At 35.8% G+C, this 17,752-nt stretch overlaps 1 protein-coding gene across 1 annotated transcript in view; it reads left to right on the top strand.

Annotated features, from left to right (window-relative positions):
* The first annotated feature begins 1,731 nt into the window (after positions 1-1,731).
* The window catches only part of LOC110461921 (magnesium-dependent phosphatase 1-like), a 32,576-nt gene continuing 16,555 nt past the window's right edge, over positions 1,732-17,752 (top strand). The window contains exon 1 of the mRNA XM_021515657.1: positions 1,732-2,314. Coding sequence (XP_021371332.1) covers positions 2,263-2,314 — 52 coding nt within the window. The 5' untranslated portion in view covers positions 1,732-2,262. The remainder of the gene's footprint in view (positions 2,315-17,752) is intronic.

The raw sequence follows: 17,752 nt of genomic DNA, 5'->3' as shown, positions 1-17,752 counted from the left end.
TTTCATTTTATCTAGATAGGTCCATCGTGTTATTTTTTATTTATTTTTTTGCAAATCATCGACTTTATTCTAGTTTAATTTTAAATTAAACAAAGCTTAAGTTAAACAAAGCTTCTTTATTGTCAATAGATTAACGTTACTCTGATAAATATGTACAGATGTTATTACTTTAGTGTTAATGAACTGTTTCAATAACCGTAAACATAGCAGTAATTAGAGTTTTACTCCATCGTGTCCTAACGGTAAAAAGTGTCATCAAAAGAAAATATTTTCACAATCATGAAAACCTGTGCAAATTCGAGGAAATAATAAGCCTACTGTTTCCCCACTGCATTACCATTAAAGGCGACTAANGGGGGGGGGGGGGGGGGGGGGGGCGGGTATTCCTTGCGTTCTATTTACGGAACATAGAAGAAATCAAGAATAGACGTGTTGTATCCCACTGCACGTGTATCGTAAAATATGATAATGTGCCCTCCCCCTGCAGAATCGGGGGTCTCCTACGTAGGGGACATGGATTAGACCAAAATTGATCTGCTGCCCCCATCGCAACACTTGGGATCTTTCTCGGTTCCTTTATTTCATCTCTTCTTTCTTTTCTGTCTACTCTCTGTTTCAGCCCTGACTGTTGCGAGACGTTAAACCGCAAACAAACAAACAAACAAACACTCACGTGAAATATTTGTGCAAGACTTTTGTATTCACGTATTTCTTCTAACCGAAATATGGTCAGATATGATTTTTACGGAACGAGAGAAAGCTGGGTATTTCAAATGTAAACGAACAAAAATAACAACAAAAACTACATGATCAAACTCGACACATATCCAATGCCAAATCTACACTTCACCAATGTTGTTTTTCAGAAATGTAACATGCAAAGCATCAACATGAGAAATGATTACCTCGACAAGAAAAATATATTTTAAGCACGAAAAATGCCAATTTGTTGCTTCATCTTGTATATATAAGGGAGCCTACTCCAAATCGTTAAAAACTGGTTCCAAAGTGAAACTCCTTTTCGCGACTTACATTGATGCTACGGTACCCTTTACTCTAAGGTTACCAAGTATGATACGACTTAAGCTCTAATTTGAACAGTGACGGTTAGATAATGTGAGTTCCTGAAATCCAGAAAATGTAAATTTGTAACTGCAGTCAACCTACGTGATGTTGTCACTATTTCCCGACTATATTTTGGCAATGTAAAGGTTTTTGGAGATACAGATGAACATGGAAGGAGACGGAAAAGTTAAAATTAAGGGGAAATTACTTATTAAAATCTGTTTGCACAGTGGGATGCGAATGGAATCGATGAAGTGATATTGAGATTTTATTCTATATCTTTGAATGTCATTTGGACAAGGTATGATTGTTGCAGAACAGAATCACTTTAAAATGTTTTGTCCTATGGATCGCACACCGATATGTATGTATGATTCTTTCTACATTACAAGTACATACACTATCACTATATGATGTCTTACGCCAGCAAAACTACAACAACTCCAGCAAAACTCGAAACGAAAATCGACATAACCACGGAACTAATTGGATAAAAAAATGATGTGGTTGTGGCCAATTTCTGTCGGAAATATTCGTTCAGCATCCGGAAATTATTCCTATGTTAAATGAAGCATCTAATTTGGCCTGCGTCGAGATTTTTGTGCCGTTTCAATAAGTTTGGCTGCGGCTGCTGTCGACATTTTATTCCGCACCGTGTTCCCGTTTAATATTCCGACACCACTCATAGTCGTGATATAGACAGGTAACGTCGGATATTCCATTCTTAAAAAGCCCATCCTGTCCTGGTGCACATCGCTACAGACACCCATCTATCCAGTTTGTAGGAAGACCTAGTCTCGGTACGGAGCCGTGTATTATACATTGCTCTAAAGGATTCGTAGGCGCATGGTGTTGTGATAACCCAATACTTGCAGTACAGAATCCCTACCTTTTGGTAGTCTCTACTATTGCTGCTGCTGAAGCCACTACTGCCGATTCCCGCGCCAAACCTCTCGTGCAGTCGTTCTCATCAAATCATCAGCGCTGTACCATACGTCGAGAAGTTCAATACTTGGCGCGCAAAAATTATTTTTCTCCATAATTGTTCAGACAAATAGGGAAAAAGAACTGATTGTAGAATAAGCCGTGCGACATTTTAGTATGTTAAAACGACGATAATAAAACGAAAAAACACAGTTGAAAATTGGATTAAGATAAAAGTTTAATCCTTGATTGCTGGACTTTGGAAATTAAAATATGGACAATATGGAGGAAACACCAAGGCCAAAATTGATCATCTTTGACTTAGGTGAGTAGTAAATTGAAATGTTCTTTTCAATTATTTTATATTATCATCAATCTCCCCCACACAATGTTTTGTGTTTTTCCTTTCTTATATTTTGTACTGGTTTTTTGTTTTTTTTTGTTTTTGTTTTTACTTAGTATCAGAATAATGTTATGTACGGTTTGATAAAATATGATCATTTCAATTTAAATTTTTGTTTAATTTAATTTATAAAACAAACTTCGGTAATGCGGTTATTTAATACTATTTCATGAATTGTTATCTTTGCTACAATAATGGGTATATTTGAAAAAAAAATCACGTATACAATGTAATAGTGCACTGTATTCAACATTGTCACGTATAGGTACAGGGGCGTGTACTACAATGTAAGGCAACAGCTAATGGTACTTGAACTATGCTCTAAGCCTAACAGCAAGAACGCTTGACAGTGCCTGCACCAAAGCTTGATGGTGAAAGATAGTGCATACCTTGATGACTGTACTGTACACTATCACATTACTCGTAGGTTCGTAGACTAACGAGCAATATAAACTATTCGTCTGGGTGTAAATCTTTGATGACATAGCCAGCATTTAAGGCGTTTGCTATTTATTTATATTAGATATCCAAGGGAAAAACAGTGTGAATGTGGAAACAAACATTTTGGTTATGGGCACTGCATATAAATAACAATACTAAGGCGTCTATGTGACATACTTTTTCCTTGAATATATATGTAGGCGTTTAGAGCGATCCCGATTCTTACAGTACGTCCATGACCCTAGCGATTACTTTTTTGACAATATCTCCTTATTCTGTCGTCGTTAATATATATTATAAGAAACACATCACATTATCTTTGGTACGTGTCAACTTGATCTATATCAAAACCAGGCTACACAAGTTCTGAGACATCATGTCGTCAACACACAGCATCAGTAGCTATGATGTAACAGTGATTGACATGGAATATAAAACAAACTGTTACCCATATACCAATTGTCACAGTAGTGAGTTTATACAACCATGACAGCAATCAGAGCAGGAATCGACTTACGACCAATGGCAATGATAATTAACAACAATAGTTAATAGTACTATCAGACTTGTTCTAACACTCTCCGATGAAATAAATGTGCGAAAATTGACTTAAAGTATTGTTCATTGTATGCTATTGTATTACGCCCCGTAGTTATAAAAACATCGTATCATATAAGAACAAATAGGTAAGAGTATCTCTAACAGTTCTCTTTTGTTATTTAGACATTCCACAGATCATGCTATAGTGTAACATTTCATAGGATATTTTATAGCGTCGTCTTTAACGGTTGTGTAACGTCATATCAAACACGATTTACTTTCACAATTCATTTTTCTAAATCTTAGATACATCGTAATGACGACTGCTGCTCATAATATGTCCCCGATAAAAATGTCATATCAATAAGCTATATATGTTTAATTATCAGCAGGTCGATAACCATAAGTTTATTTCAACAAAAAAGTTCCCGGTGCAATTCCAATATCCAAAGACCAGGGCCCGTATTCATGAAACCGTTCTCATGCTCAAGAATTGATTCCGTGCTCACACCAGCATTCTTGTAACTCGCTTAGATCATGTCAAACGATCAAATAGTCAAATGAAAACATCGAAAACAGTATTTGGTTATAAGTCTCTCTAATATGTATCCAAATCATTGATAAAGAAGATTGATTTATTGAGTTATATTGAGCTGGGCCCATATTCATGAAACCGTTCTCATGCTCAAGCATGGATTTTATGCTCAAGCCGAATTTCTTGTTTACGCTATCAGTTATTTCAAATATTTCATTTTGTCAATGGTTTGGAAACACATTGAAGAGACTTACAGCTGAATACTGTTTCCAATGTTTCCTTATGACTTTTTGATCGTTTGACATAATTGAAGCGAGTTACCAGAAAGTTGGTGTGAGCACGGAATCCATGCTTGAGCATGAGAACGGTCTCATGAATACAAGCCCAGAACATACAGCACAGCGTGAAATTTCGCCCAGCCAAATATTTGCTCTTCATCGGTTTAACTTATATTCGTCTAGTATGTTTTCCATCCTTTCATATACATGTAGTTGATATTTAGTTAATTATGTGTACTAATAATTACTACAGTGATGAATTCTCTCTTGTTGCAAAAGGCGAAAACAGTGAAATTGAAACTGCGGCGAAAAATTTCCGGTTTACAGTATGTAACGAAAAGAAGCCGTAGGGATGGTAGTGTGAGTGTGAAGGATTGTAGAACGGGGAAAGGTTGGAATTACTGAATTCCTCGGATCCATCGCACTGTAGAGTGTTGATACAGTACAAAGAGTAGAACATATGGTAGGGAGATTAGTTCATTCACAATGAGAAAGGAATATCACAATTAAGCAAAGACTTGAGATTGTTGTACATTCTTGTGGAGATTTGTTCAGTGGGATGTTACATAACCTGCTGCTGCTGTTTATAGCATACAAAGAAACATTCCATATAACAAATAAAAGGCGGCTAATTAGCTAATTAACTCCGCCAAATACGTCATGAAAAATACTGGTTACGGTATTGCGTTTTTATATGCAGTGTACATTTAAGGTTGCTGTGATACTTTTGCTTCCTCTGAAAAGAATTGTTTTTTTGTTTTGTTTTTTGGATTGTAGAAAAATGTGACAATTGTGCCGTCTAAATATCCAATGTTTGATAATACGGCTTGCTAATTTCGTGCTATAAATGTATTTGTTTAAAAAAGCTTAGCTGCAGATACAGCTATACTTAATGTTGATGCGGTGTATCAACGGAACTCATTCCACCTTTAATAGGAACACTTCTGTGGAACCATACGTTTTTTATATATTAGTGGGTGTTTGATTATGTTCCTTATCACATATACATGTAATGCCAAACCACAGTATATCGAGACATTCTTATTTCCAGTTTATCATGCAGCAATAGTTAACAATACTAGTATAAATATTTCGCATTGGTCTTTAACCGATATACAGGGCGTCTGTAAAAGATTTGTTGTAATTCCGACATAGCAAACGCTGGCACAAATTTCTGGAACAAATTGGAGTGTTTATGATGTTATTATTAGGCAGGACTTTTCCCTATATGATTTATGTTAATTCATTAACGCTCTGGTTAACATGTAATACGACGTTATAATCTGACTTAACGCCGAACGCACGGTCGTGAAGGGGAAAATATGACTTTGTCTTTTGTGATGTTTGAAGTGTGATAATATCCTGCAATTCAATATTTATAATTACTCAATTTAACACTGTGGAGACATTGAATTTAGATATCGCATTCTAAAACGATATAATAACCAATATCCATATAAATTGTGTATTTCCTCTTTAAAAACCCTAGTTATCATGGTACCTTCTCTTTAGTTTATATACTGTATATTAACAAAAATAAATGAAAAACAGAAGGCATATGAGAATCATTTCGGCAGCGTGAAAATTTAGATATTTTGGTAATAGGAAAGTACGCGTATCACACGCTCGTCTCCGTTAATTAGCATGGCTCACTCATAGCGAGTGTCTAAATCCTTAGCTAGGGCCAAGTTGCTATCTCCCGTAATCTATGCTATCGACAGCTGCTGCCTCAGTGCGTTTGAATCATATATGCTCTCTATCGTAGTCCTTGATTCACCAAACTCTCCGTATCGCAGACTCGTGTCCTCGTCCGGATAAATGAAGCATTCCGTTTTTGCATGTTATCTTCCAAAATCTGGTAAAGCGATTTGGCATTATCTATGAAACTTGGCAAAAACATGCTTATATTTCAAAAGCTTATCATGTTTAAGGCATAATATGAATTTTTAATCATGTATATTCATAGTTATTGGTGCGTCCAAAAAAAGGTTGGAATGTATATGGTATACTTTTGACATTTTGCAATACCCTTAGTCGAATTCCGTGCCAAATTAAAAAAAAAAGTTTTGGATTTGAAGTGTGCCTTCGGTAAAATGCAATGCAATCACGTTCTAGTTTTAAAGGGTGAATTAACACAACATTCCTATCTGTTCTCTGTTGATAGAAGTAACCTAAATATACTTTTTTCGTAGTAATATGAGCATAATCTGAAACTATTTCCGTTTGAAATGAACATTTGCATCCTTTCACTATCTTATTGTTTCTGTCAAGAGGGCATAACCTGTTTCCAAAGAGCAGCTCTGATTGGATAATATATTAACATATTATATTTCCGCAGCCAATGTAAGGCGAGTAATTGCTTGGTCAATTTGTCGCTTCCTGTTTTACCAACAGGCACAAGTATTTCATTCATCATTGCCACCAGACGAACTGCAGCCTCGTTTAGAGCCTGCGGGATGTTAATCCGTCAGTGGAGCCACATTCAGCCACATGTTCTAAATTTATAAATTGTCTGTCGGTATTTATTTCAAGTTAATTGCGGACTCTGTCTGGCTTTGTGTGGTATGATAGGCCGGATACCATTATAGAATACTGTATATATAGCATTTAAATATTTTTCTAATCTCGTTTACATTGAATAAGCACTACCAATGTTTTATAACAATTGTTATGCAATCTTGAAGGTTTTTAACCTATTTCCCAATAATAAACAGTTTTTATCTAAATATTTATCAATAAATGACATGTAAGATACTTTTTTATTCAAGGATACAGCTTTAAAGATGTCTAGAAAGAAAAACTTTCTTGAAAACATAATTTGACGTTTTGTTAACTTAATGTAAGTCACATTTAGCCCTACAGTCCCACATCTTCCTCTGACTTAAAAATAAATAGCTACGATAGTCCATTACTCCGCGTGATGTCTTCAATTAATATTTTTTTCTGTTTGAGAAAGTGATTGGTAATGGTACACTTGATTTCAACTCTAGAGGCAATTCTTCCGAATGCATGTATAATCAATTATTGTCATATCTGTCACAAATGTATGTTTATTTGTATGAAATAGACATGTTTTATGTATACAAAAGATTTGATATATATCGTGTACACAAAAAAAATGCATATTTAATACACTGACCTCAGAGTTGAGATAACAACGGGCTAGGTGGTCCATTAAATATCCAATATAGGCTGGAAGATAAGAGCATTCCAAGAGATATCGGATATCCAGACACGCATATAAATATTTCAGATTTTCCTGTATATCTTTGACCTTGAGACAAATAAATCATTTTTATGCTCTATTAAACTCTATTCAGCGTGAAAGGTCAGCAAGATTAGCCGACATCTATTTTTGTTTTGTTATACATGGTTTCTATGCCATATATCTTATGTGGTTCATTATCATAGCCAGTAAACCAAGAAGACATATATTGGTTATGCTAAATTTTATTGCTATTGGTGTTTTGGCAAACTCACAATTAATTATCAAGCAATGTTTTGTGATAGAAGAAAAGTATGTCGTTTACTAAATGAAGATTTATTTGTTTACTGGCGCTGTTGTTAATTTTCTCTTATATTTTACAGTACATCACTGCCTACATACCCGTTTTAACGATCCGGACTCAGGCCTGCACTTGTAAACGTTTCGTCATACAAATACATGTACAATAAAACCTGGATATGACGTGTCACGTTTCCATTGCCACCACGCTTACTGCCTTCAGTTTTCAAGGTTCTAATTGCCTTTTTAGTACCAGTTCCATATCTCTCGCTTTATCGCCAGATCCCTCTCTTACAAAAAGACATTGCTGGACAAATTGTATAATGTGTATGTAATGCATGTTGAAATCAATCCCGCTTTTGTTTTGAGATATCTGAGATATCTGTAAACAAGAGTAGTTAAATGAGTAGTAATATATCTCATTCTTACAAATGGTTATGATTAATTTTTTGACTTCGTTATAAATTGATTTTGTCTGATAATAACTTTAATAAGAATTGTTGAAAGACGTGTCTGCGATCATTTAGTTATTTTTTTGTAAGTAAATTTTACGTTGTTGAACTTGTCGAATGTGTACTGTTTGCTTTCTAAATGTGACGAATTTGCAGGGGAAATAAAAGAATGTGTAATTATCAGAACTAAACTTGTCTGGCTCCATTGATAGCTTGTAAGGTATAAACAGGTGGGTTTCATTTAGGAATGGGGGCTATTAGGCACTCGGCTCTGACAGCAAAGTAGAGAATAATGGCAGGTTTCTGTCGGCACATACTACAAGTGGTCAGATCTTCTCTCTGTATGTTAAAGACCGCATCAGTGTGTTGTAAATCGCGCGCTCTGTTGTCTGTCTGCACGTGGCCGATATAAACATTGTTTACACTTTATGATTATTTTTAAGTACACATCCACACCCAGATTTGAATATAGCACAAAGATGTGTAAACGGAATAACCCGCTGTTAAAATAGCCATATGTCTACAATTATACACTATTGACAATATTAATGAAAAATCAACTGATATCGAAACATGTACTTTGCTCGTTTGCTATATTTCCAGCAATGGCATACATGTACTAGATATGCAAAGGGCATTGTGTTTTGTGTCCTTATTGCAGGTTGATAATAGATAAAAGCCTATAATCATAATGTAAGACAATTCATATATTTTATTAAAAATTTAGAGATAGCATTTAAAAGTCTAAAAATTGCAACATTAAAAATACTGTTTGAAATAAATATAAAGATTATGATTTATATACTTTGAATGTACATTGTGGTCGAATCGATACAGTACGGCATATTTTTCGCAAGAAGCGCAAATTAAGTGTCGTTTTTCGGCGATATGATGCGAGACGCAAGATGGATTCTTTATTATATCACACCCCTGCATTATACTCATTATAACGATATCTACAGCAAAATGAGGAAAATTAATCGTTTTATCAGTTGAAAATAGCGCGATAGAATCTTTCATGTTTTGGAACAGCGATGTAACGTTAAAAGCAATTGGTTTATGTATATTTATGTTACATAGGAAATGTTCTAAGAAGTTGCTATACGTCGTTAGGGTAAAGTGGTAAAAAGCAGGTTTATGATTAATCAGGTAGAACGCGTGTTAAGATAAACATAATGTTATTACATTTTGGATAGAGAGTCAAAGAGATATATTTTGTGGTTAAACATTTCGTGGAAACGCGAATCTAAAAAGGAAAAACTAAGCAAAGATATTCGTTATGATCCTTTGATATCTGAGATCATTATGGAGAAATGATTCATTTTTTTTCACGAACGGAAACGTGGCAACTTTGCGATGAGTACCGAACGATAACTGTACATGTAACACTTGCGGCCATTCTATCTTTTCAAAGTTTCGAATGTTTTCTCTTTTTTTCATCTTAACAATCTAAAACAAGATATAAAATCGTACGAAATAGTGCGCGATTTTTCCAATCTGTCCGATCTGTATTAACTCGTCACATGTTGTTTTAAGCATTTTTTATATATAAACTGTCGATCCTGTCAGACACCGGAAGCAGTATACTAAAATAAAACATGGACGGCAAGATATTTGTTTCCGGAATCTCTACAGGACGCATGATTTTCAAGATATGATACAAGAATTGATGCGCACTTTATCGCGGATTACACTCCAACATATCGTGCCTGTCCTACATCTCCAGTGATAAGTATCGTGTTTAGCTGGATAACAGTGTGCTATGCCATGGGGAGAGAGGGGGAAAAGGGAGCTGAATTGTGTTGGGCACTTCCATTGAGCTCGTAAATCAAACACGCAACAGACCTTGAATGCACTGACCAAATGCAAACCATACCTCGTTAGTCGAAATATAAACTGCTTAAGAATGTTCATTGTTATCGATGTTATTTTCTTCTGTGTAGTACAGTAACATATTATGGTCTGTAATTCACCTCTCACCTAGCGTTTCGGCTCGGTTATAAAATCATGTTTCATTATGTCTAATATTTCTAATGTTATGACGTCTAGAACTGGTCTGGGATGTCGACGCAAAGGTATATGTTTGTACTATTTTACTTCATAAATTGTATTAACTGTTGGTGACAAGAAGTTATTAGTTCATAATTAATAGACTAATATCTTGCTTATCAAGTTTATCCGTGGTCCGTATAGTGTGGCCGGACGGAGTATACTAGTGGATGCCCTCAGGAAAGTAACAGTAGAATTGTATCATCGGATCCACCAAAAGACATCAGGATCATTAAATTGTATAAAATATGTGTTAATATGCCGTAACATCCTTAATAGATAATAAATTTTAATATACAACATTTGATATAGCGCCCTATCTAGCTAACATACGCCACTCTAAAGCGCTTTACAGTACATAGATATACAATTAATACAATTAGGATATACAACTTTTTGGAGGAATTCGCAGGAGCTGCCTTATCATGAGCTAACTACTTGTCCTATACCACCTGGCTAATATCTCCGTATGTGTGTATGCCTGCGTGTGTGCTGGATTTGTATTGTGTTCTGTTTGTAGGTGGACCGTGCTTCCAATTGCATCTTGTATAGTGCCACCTCACTTGAATGCTACATCACAGATACCGCAACATCCACCCAGACCATTGTATACTTCACCTGGGTTGTTGGAGTTGTGTGGGCAGTAAAACAACAATTTCTCTGATATTCCATGCGTGCGACGACTTCGGGGATCAAACCCCGGCCGCCTGCTATGAAGGCCGAAGCGTTAACCACTCAACCAATCCGCCCATAATTGCAATTTTAGCTCACCTTTCTCAGATCAAGCTAAATTTGGTCTAAAATACATTTTTTTATATATATACAATTGTCTTCTCTCACGTTATTATAGGTTTTACTGTTTGTTTCGTAGCATATTCATCCGATACCACACCATAACAATGATTTATCAACCAGGTACAAGGTAACACCTCACGAATACCTACTCTGATTATTGTACAGACCCGCCTCGTGTAGGACGCCGTGTCATATGTAGAACACCTGTACGTGGTACAATCACATTAACACTATGCTAGGGTCACGATGGCTCCAACGAGCGCATTCCTGACACCACAAGTATCTCAGTGTTTCAATCTCTACCTAGGTCACAACAACATTTGGTTTATTTCTCTCCTGCCCAAGCACCTTCTTGTTCCGAATAGAAAGCAATTATCGTGAAAAATGCGAACTCTTAATAATATGACTCCGTAATAATTCAATTGTAATGCATGCATTTTTAGACATTAATACTTTGCTTTGCTAGACATGTTGAAAAGTACTATATGTACAAAGTCAATGTTCTATTTCTTGAAAGTGTAAAATAACGCAAGATATAAGTCATTGCACTGATAATGAACTGGAGCCTTTACAATGAAACAAGTTCATCTAATAGTGATGTTTTGTATATATAGAACACGCTGCTATATGTTCCATTTAATCGAACAGAACACGACATGCCTTATTTTTCATTTCACCCGTAGTCCAATGTCGATGAGATAGCATGCTCGTACACTAAACTGTGTATATGGTACTTCGGATTGCCCTACATGTGTGTTACAGCTTTTGATGTGAGAACATGATGCTGTGTGTGTTGCACATGCTATCCGACCTTGCATGTTTGTCTGATGGCTGTGCCTCTTGACTAGTCAGGGTCCATGGGTACGCTTACATGTGAAGGGATAATATGGAGTTTTATGGGGTGTCTGGTTCTATAAAATGCAATATTCCTACCAGGAGGGGAAGCATGTGTATCATATATATATAAGTATGTACATCGATACGTTCATTAATGTGTGCCGAACAGAGCATAAACTGAGAGAGAGAAAAAAACAAGAATATTTGTTAGCTTCATTGCTTTAATATTATCAACTCAATATCAGATTGTGTCTGGTTTGTGCTTGTACATTTGTACATCAGAAAGTAAGTTTATATGCAGCGTTTCGTTTGTATAAACAAGTACAAAATGTCCCAAGCAATATTTTTTTGAAAAAAAACGTCAAATACTTGATAGCGTTTACCGGATAACGATTCGATATATGAAAGCAAACTATTTTATGTTTCTGGTGGTGTTTTCCGCCTTCAATCATTCTTTTTTATTCAGTTCCTAATTAAATTTTCCAAATAAAGAGTTACATAACAAGTTGTTTTAAACTCGTTTTCAAATTTACACAGTTTTTTATACATCTTTCAGAAGACGTTTTGCCTCCAATTTTATATTTGTATCTATATTACACTTGCAAACAGACACCAAAGAACACACACGTGCATAGATCGTTTGTGCTGATTCCAATGCACGCGTCACATTTTTTGTTATGTGTTACATTCAGCAAGCAATCTGACAAATGTCCAGTAAACAACAAGTTATTGTCCGCTAGTCGGCCTTGGAATAACGGCCTTGTTTCAATCAATCGTTACACACGGGATAGTATCTTACTTTGCTACATACCTAATTATGTCAATTGTTACGAGCAGCTTACCTGCCTATGCCGTGGTCATAACTGGAAACATATTTGTAACAGATGAAATCGCCTCGTTGCATTATGAACACTCGATTTGGTTTAGGTAAACTTTATGATGTGATTAACTTGCATCCACCTACTGTATCTTAATTAGTGTCGATCAAGCTATGAATTTGAGCATCAGTATTAATTGACAGTATTTCTCTTAATTAGATTAGTTAGATGATTCGTAGACTTTGGTGAAGAACTTTTATGGATTCTAGTTCAGAAGACTATGCTTGTTGTACAGCTATCAGGGGACTATGCTTGTTGTACAGCTATCAGGGGACTATGTTTGTTGTACAGCTATCAGGGGACTATGTTTGTTGTAGAGCTATCAGGAGACCATGCTTGTTGTACAGCTATCAAGGGGCCATGCTTGTTGTACAGCTATCAGGGGCTATGCTTGTTGTACAGCTATCAGGGGGCTATGTTTGTTGTACAGCTATCAGGGGGCTATGCTTGTTGTACAGCTATCAGGGGGCTATGCTTGTTGTACAGCTATCGTGGGATATACTTGTTGTACAACTATCAGGGGCTATGCTTTTGTACAGCTATCAGGGGGTTATGCTTGTTGTACAGCTATCAGGAGACAATGTTTGTTGTACAGCTATCAGGGGGCTATGCTTGTTGTACAGCTATCAGGGGGCTATGCTTGTTGTACAGCTATTAGGGGATATGCTTGTTGTACAGCTATCAGGGGACTATGCTTGTTGTACAGCTATCAGGGAGCTATGCTTGTTGTACAGCTATCAGGGGCTATGCTTGTTGTACAGTTATCAGGAGACCATGTTTGTTGTACAGCTATCAGAATACTTATCAACATATCTCTTAATGCATACCATATGTATTTCGTTATTAAGTGAAGATATGTATCCGATTTAAACATATCATACCACATTCACGAACATATATCAGAGCTTTAAAACTATATTATTCACCGGATGTGACGTCATGATTGTGAAGATTACTAATGTGTCAATGTTGTAAAATTGCTATAATTTCCGCCAATATATTAGCCAACGTTGAAATGTTTATCTGTGAAGTACAAGTTTAGTGATTTGTTATACCCTGATAAAACGTAGCCGAAATATCAATGTAGAGGCGTCACCACAGACCACCTGTATTGTAAGATTGCCGCCAAGATAGATAACCGTCAAGGATACTTTCAGCTACAAGTTACCTGCAAACTGTTACTTTAATACGCAAACTTTATGAACTGAGATAATCTATATTGCAGGTGGATGGGTACGTGAACAGCACACGTCCAGCGTTTAGCGGTGTTCCAGTAGATATTTGCACTGAAACGTATCCATGCCATATCTACCTTGCCACGATAATTAATCCACATTACAACTGTTTAACGATATGCATAATGCTTACCTCATGACATATAAACATTTGTGATGCCATAATGAAGGCAATAGAAAAGACGTCACTATGGCGTCGTTCAAGACGTGTTAATGGTTAGAGACTTTTGTTTTGTTGCTGATATTCGCAGGCATTCGCGATAATGATTACTAAATACTTCCTTTATTTTGTATGATCTTATCTGCGACTGGATCTATTTTGAATATCTATATATACCATACCAATACTTAATCATCCCTATCATGATCACATGTTTTCATCCGTTTTTATTTTCAATGATATATCTTGCTTTTGATTATGACGTCATAATTTGAAATGGTTCTGGGGCAAAATGAGAATAGAAATTCAGAGATATGATAAAAAAAACATCATTCTTTTGCGTATATTACTAATCCATACAAGACATTAAATTTTACCTTAAAAGAAAACTAAATACATAATATCTACAGCAAGTTTTATATAGGTGACATTCCATCATATGTTTTCTTAAATAATAATCCACGTCTGCTGATTTAGCAAAATGTAGATACACCGAAGCGTCATGTTTTCCCTTTAACTGATCCATGATAATAAATGGCCACAGTTATGCCAGTTTCTTCTATCACTATGTAATACAACAGACATCTGACACGATCTATCGTCAGTTGCGAACATTTCAAAGATCTTAGTCACTGAAGATGCCTTTTTGATATAGTACGCATAAAATTATTTTCACTTGTGTTAGAACAGTTCTATGGAGTCCATGAATCATACAGGACATGAAAAGAGATCCAGTTCTTTCCTTTTTTTGCTCTGACATGTTTTCCATCCCTGTAACCTCGTGATACAAGGGATACAAACATGTATTCGACAGATTGTATTTTTTTGTATGTTACCTACACACACAAATAAAACAAGAAAAGCAAACACACGACCATGCACGGACGTAGTACTAATAAGAAGCAATAACATTAATTAGTGGCGCGTTCGCTTGACGACTACTCCTCCAAATAATTGTGAAGCGGTGAGTGCGTTCGTTCACTCCACCCCCGTAAGTTGTAGGGGAACACTTAAGGCGCCGGCTGTTTGTTTGGTTAATCGGCGCGATTTGGCGCGTGGAAATTGTCACTAATTACCCCTATAACCCACTAATGCAGACACAACATTGTCACGCGTCCCTACCCGTACTGCTTTGCACTGTTACCGTGAATACAGTACTGTAAATGACTTGGCCGATGACAAGCTAGTAAACACTTATGTATCGCTGTTACCAGTATTCATAAGTGTAATGTAATTATCCTTGTTTCACAAAATGATTTCTAAAAACTTCATCGTATTAAATGCAGATAGTTATATTATCAATTAAGCGATAAGTTATTAGATACAGCGATGCGATGATTTATAATAAAGGATCAACGTCTCGTTTGATACCAAGTTATCGTCAAAAATATGTCAGATCATATGTTGCTGTTGTCATACAGAACAAGTTTTCTTGACAGATACAGCAATTCACATCTGAAGATCTCAGCATTGTTGTCAATTTGTTTTAGCTGAATACGCCATCCTAATACGTTGTACAATACATATTACACAGTTAGTATTATCAGCACAAAATATATCTGCCTGATCTTGGGTACTGCTACCGCTATTGTGCTAACTACTAGTCCTATACCACCTGGCAATCACCTCAATGTTATGTTTTGCAGTCGAGTCACGCTTTCAACGTCGTTCGTGTTACAGTCACTTACTTCATGTCCAACGTCAATACATCATAAATTTTCTGGTTATATTCCGTTCGGCATTTAGTTCTGATTTGGTCTTGTGTATTGACGCTTTTGTGTATAATTGTTCACGCTGTAATACCTTCCTGCTAAAAAAACAAATACCAAAAAAGGAACTCTGAGACAACTTCCTAAAAATCAATGGATTACAGATAAATACATTTGAGTAATAGTCAAATGTCGCTTTATACTATTTTACTATTATTATTTTACCCTGTCCAAAATACAAATATATGCTTTACAAATGGATATTAAAAAGGGTGGGTGCTTTTCTGCAATGAAGTTGGCATTTATATAGCTCTGCATAAATCACTGGTTGCGAATGCTTAAAAACAGTAACAGAAATGAAGCGCCAATGTATGGAACCATGTAACCAAACCTAGATGTTCCACCTTTCAGATAATTAGCTTATTTTAGAGCATGGATAAAATGTCATTAATTCCGCATTTGATAGTTAATTAAAAAACAATAAAAGTCTGAGCTGAGTTGCAATTATTATTTATTTTCACAAATGAACGAAATCAAATACAACATGAGGTGAATGTAGTACAAGCATTAGTTGACTTCAGTCCATAGATAATCAATTTGTCTGCTCGGCTACGCACTGATACAGGGTTAAAGCTCCTATTAAAAGGCAACCAAGTGCAAAGAAATGAACATCGTGATTAAGCTAATTCTAGTTAATGAACGATTATGTCGAATTTCTAAAAATACTTCTCCTGCAAGCTCGTAACGACATTCGATCTTCTATGATGAACTCTGTAGATAATTGGGTATTTAATGCGCCTAAACGAGTACTGAGCCTAAAGAGAACCTGGTCATTAATTGCGCTATGTTCTCATATTGCCCCTATGACGCCCAGTATAATTATGAATTGAAAAATCCTTTAACGAAGCTATTGATACCGTTCATAAAACCAGTTTTTTTTAAAGTTTGGCCTGCGTTCTTAATTACATATAAGCAAGTCATGTCGTTTGATGCTACATCATCAACCATCATTGTGGTTTTGGATTTAATATTTAGCTATGTTTTCCTCGCGTACAGTTAAACGAATATTTAGAGACTTTATCTGTTGATACATGTTTTGGGTTACACAGTTTCCGCTGTGTGCATATTTAATTATTAATACCAAGGGGTACAAAAAGTATAACTGCGTTATTAAACAAGGCTTCAATCGTGCAGACAGTACAAGATCTCTTCGATTTTGAAATCGGGTAATGATGACGATCGTGAAATTTTTGTGGTGTAGGTTGAAACTATTCCGATAGGAAACTCAGGATTCTAAGAATTAATGTAATGCATCGTGTATTGCAATACAAAACATCTTGCTATTAGCATGGGTGATTTTTTTTTTACAGTTTATGTTAACACAAAGAACTAGCAAGTGCATAGCATGCTGATGTTCTATATTCCTATAAATGAAATTAAAAAAAAAAAATCATACTCAAAATGAATAGTGTATTGGCCTAAATAACGTTATTTTTTTGTTGTTATGGTAAATTCCACTAATATAACCATCGTAAACAAGACCATCCAATAATGAAGTTAAAAATAGTCTATTATGAAGTCATTATTACTAGTTGGTTTCATTTGTTAACACTTTATGCTGTTCTTGGCATGTTGAAGCACCTTAATATCAACGTGATGTATGGCTTTGTTTGTGTAACAGTTTAAACAACTTTTTTGTCTGGGACTGATTGCTTGCTCCATTATCATTAGGGTAATGTGCATTAGCACACTTCTTTTTCGACTGCGCACGCGCAAGGTACACACGAATGGAGGAGAATATAGGAACACAGTCGAGTGCTCATTACAAGATCGTGTGACTTTAATGAAGCAAAAATCGGTCAATGGAAAGGAAATGAATGCCGCTTGTTATTGAAAACAGAAATAACTTTCTGCTTATACACTGTTAACGCCCAACAGTCGTTATA

This window comes from Mizuhopecten yessoensis, unplaced genomic scaffold (assembly GCF_002113885.1).
Source record: "Mizuhopecten yessoensis strain PY_sf001 unplaced genomic scaffold, ASM211388v2 scaffold10707, whole genome shotgun sequence".
Taxonomy (NCBI): domain Eukaryota; kingdom Metazoa; phylum Mollusca; class Bivalvia; order Pectinida; family Pectinidae; genus Mizuhopecten; species Mizuhopecten yessoensis.
The sequence above is the reverse complement of the archived record's forward strand: the minus strand, read 5'-3'. Positions and strand labels throughout refer to the sequence as shown.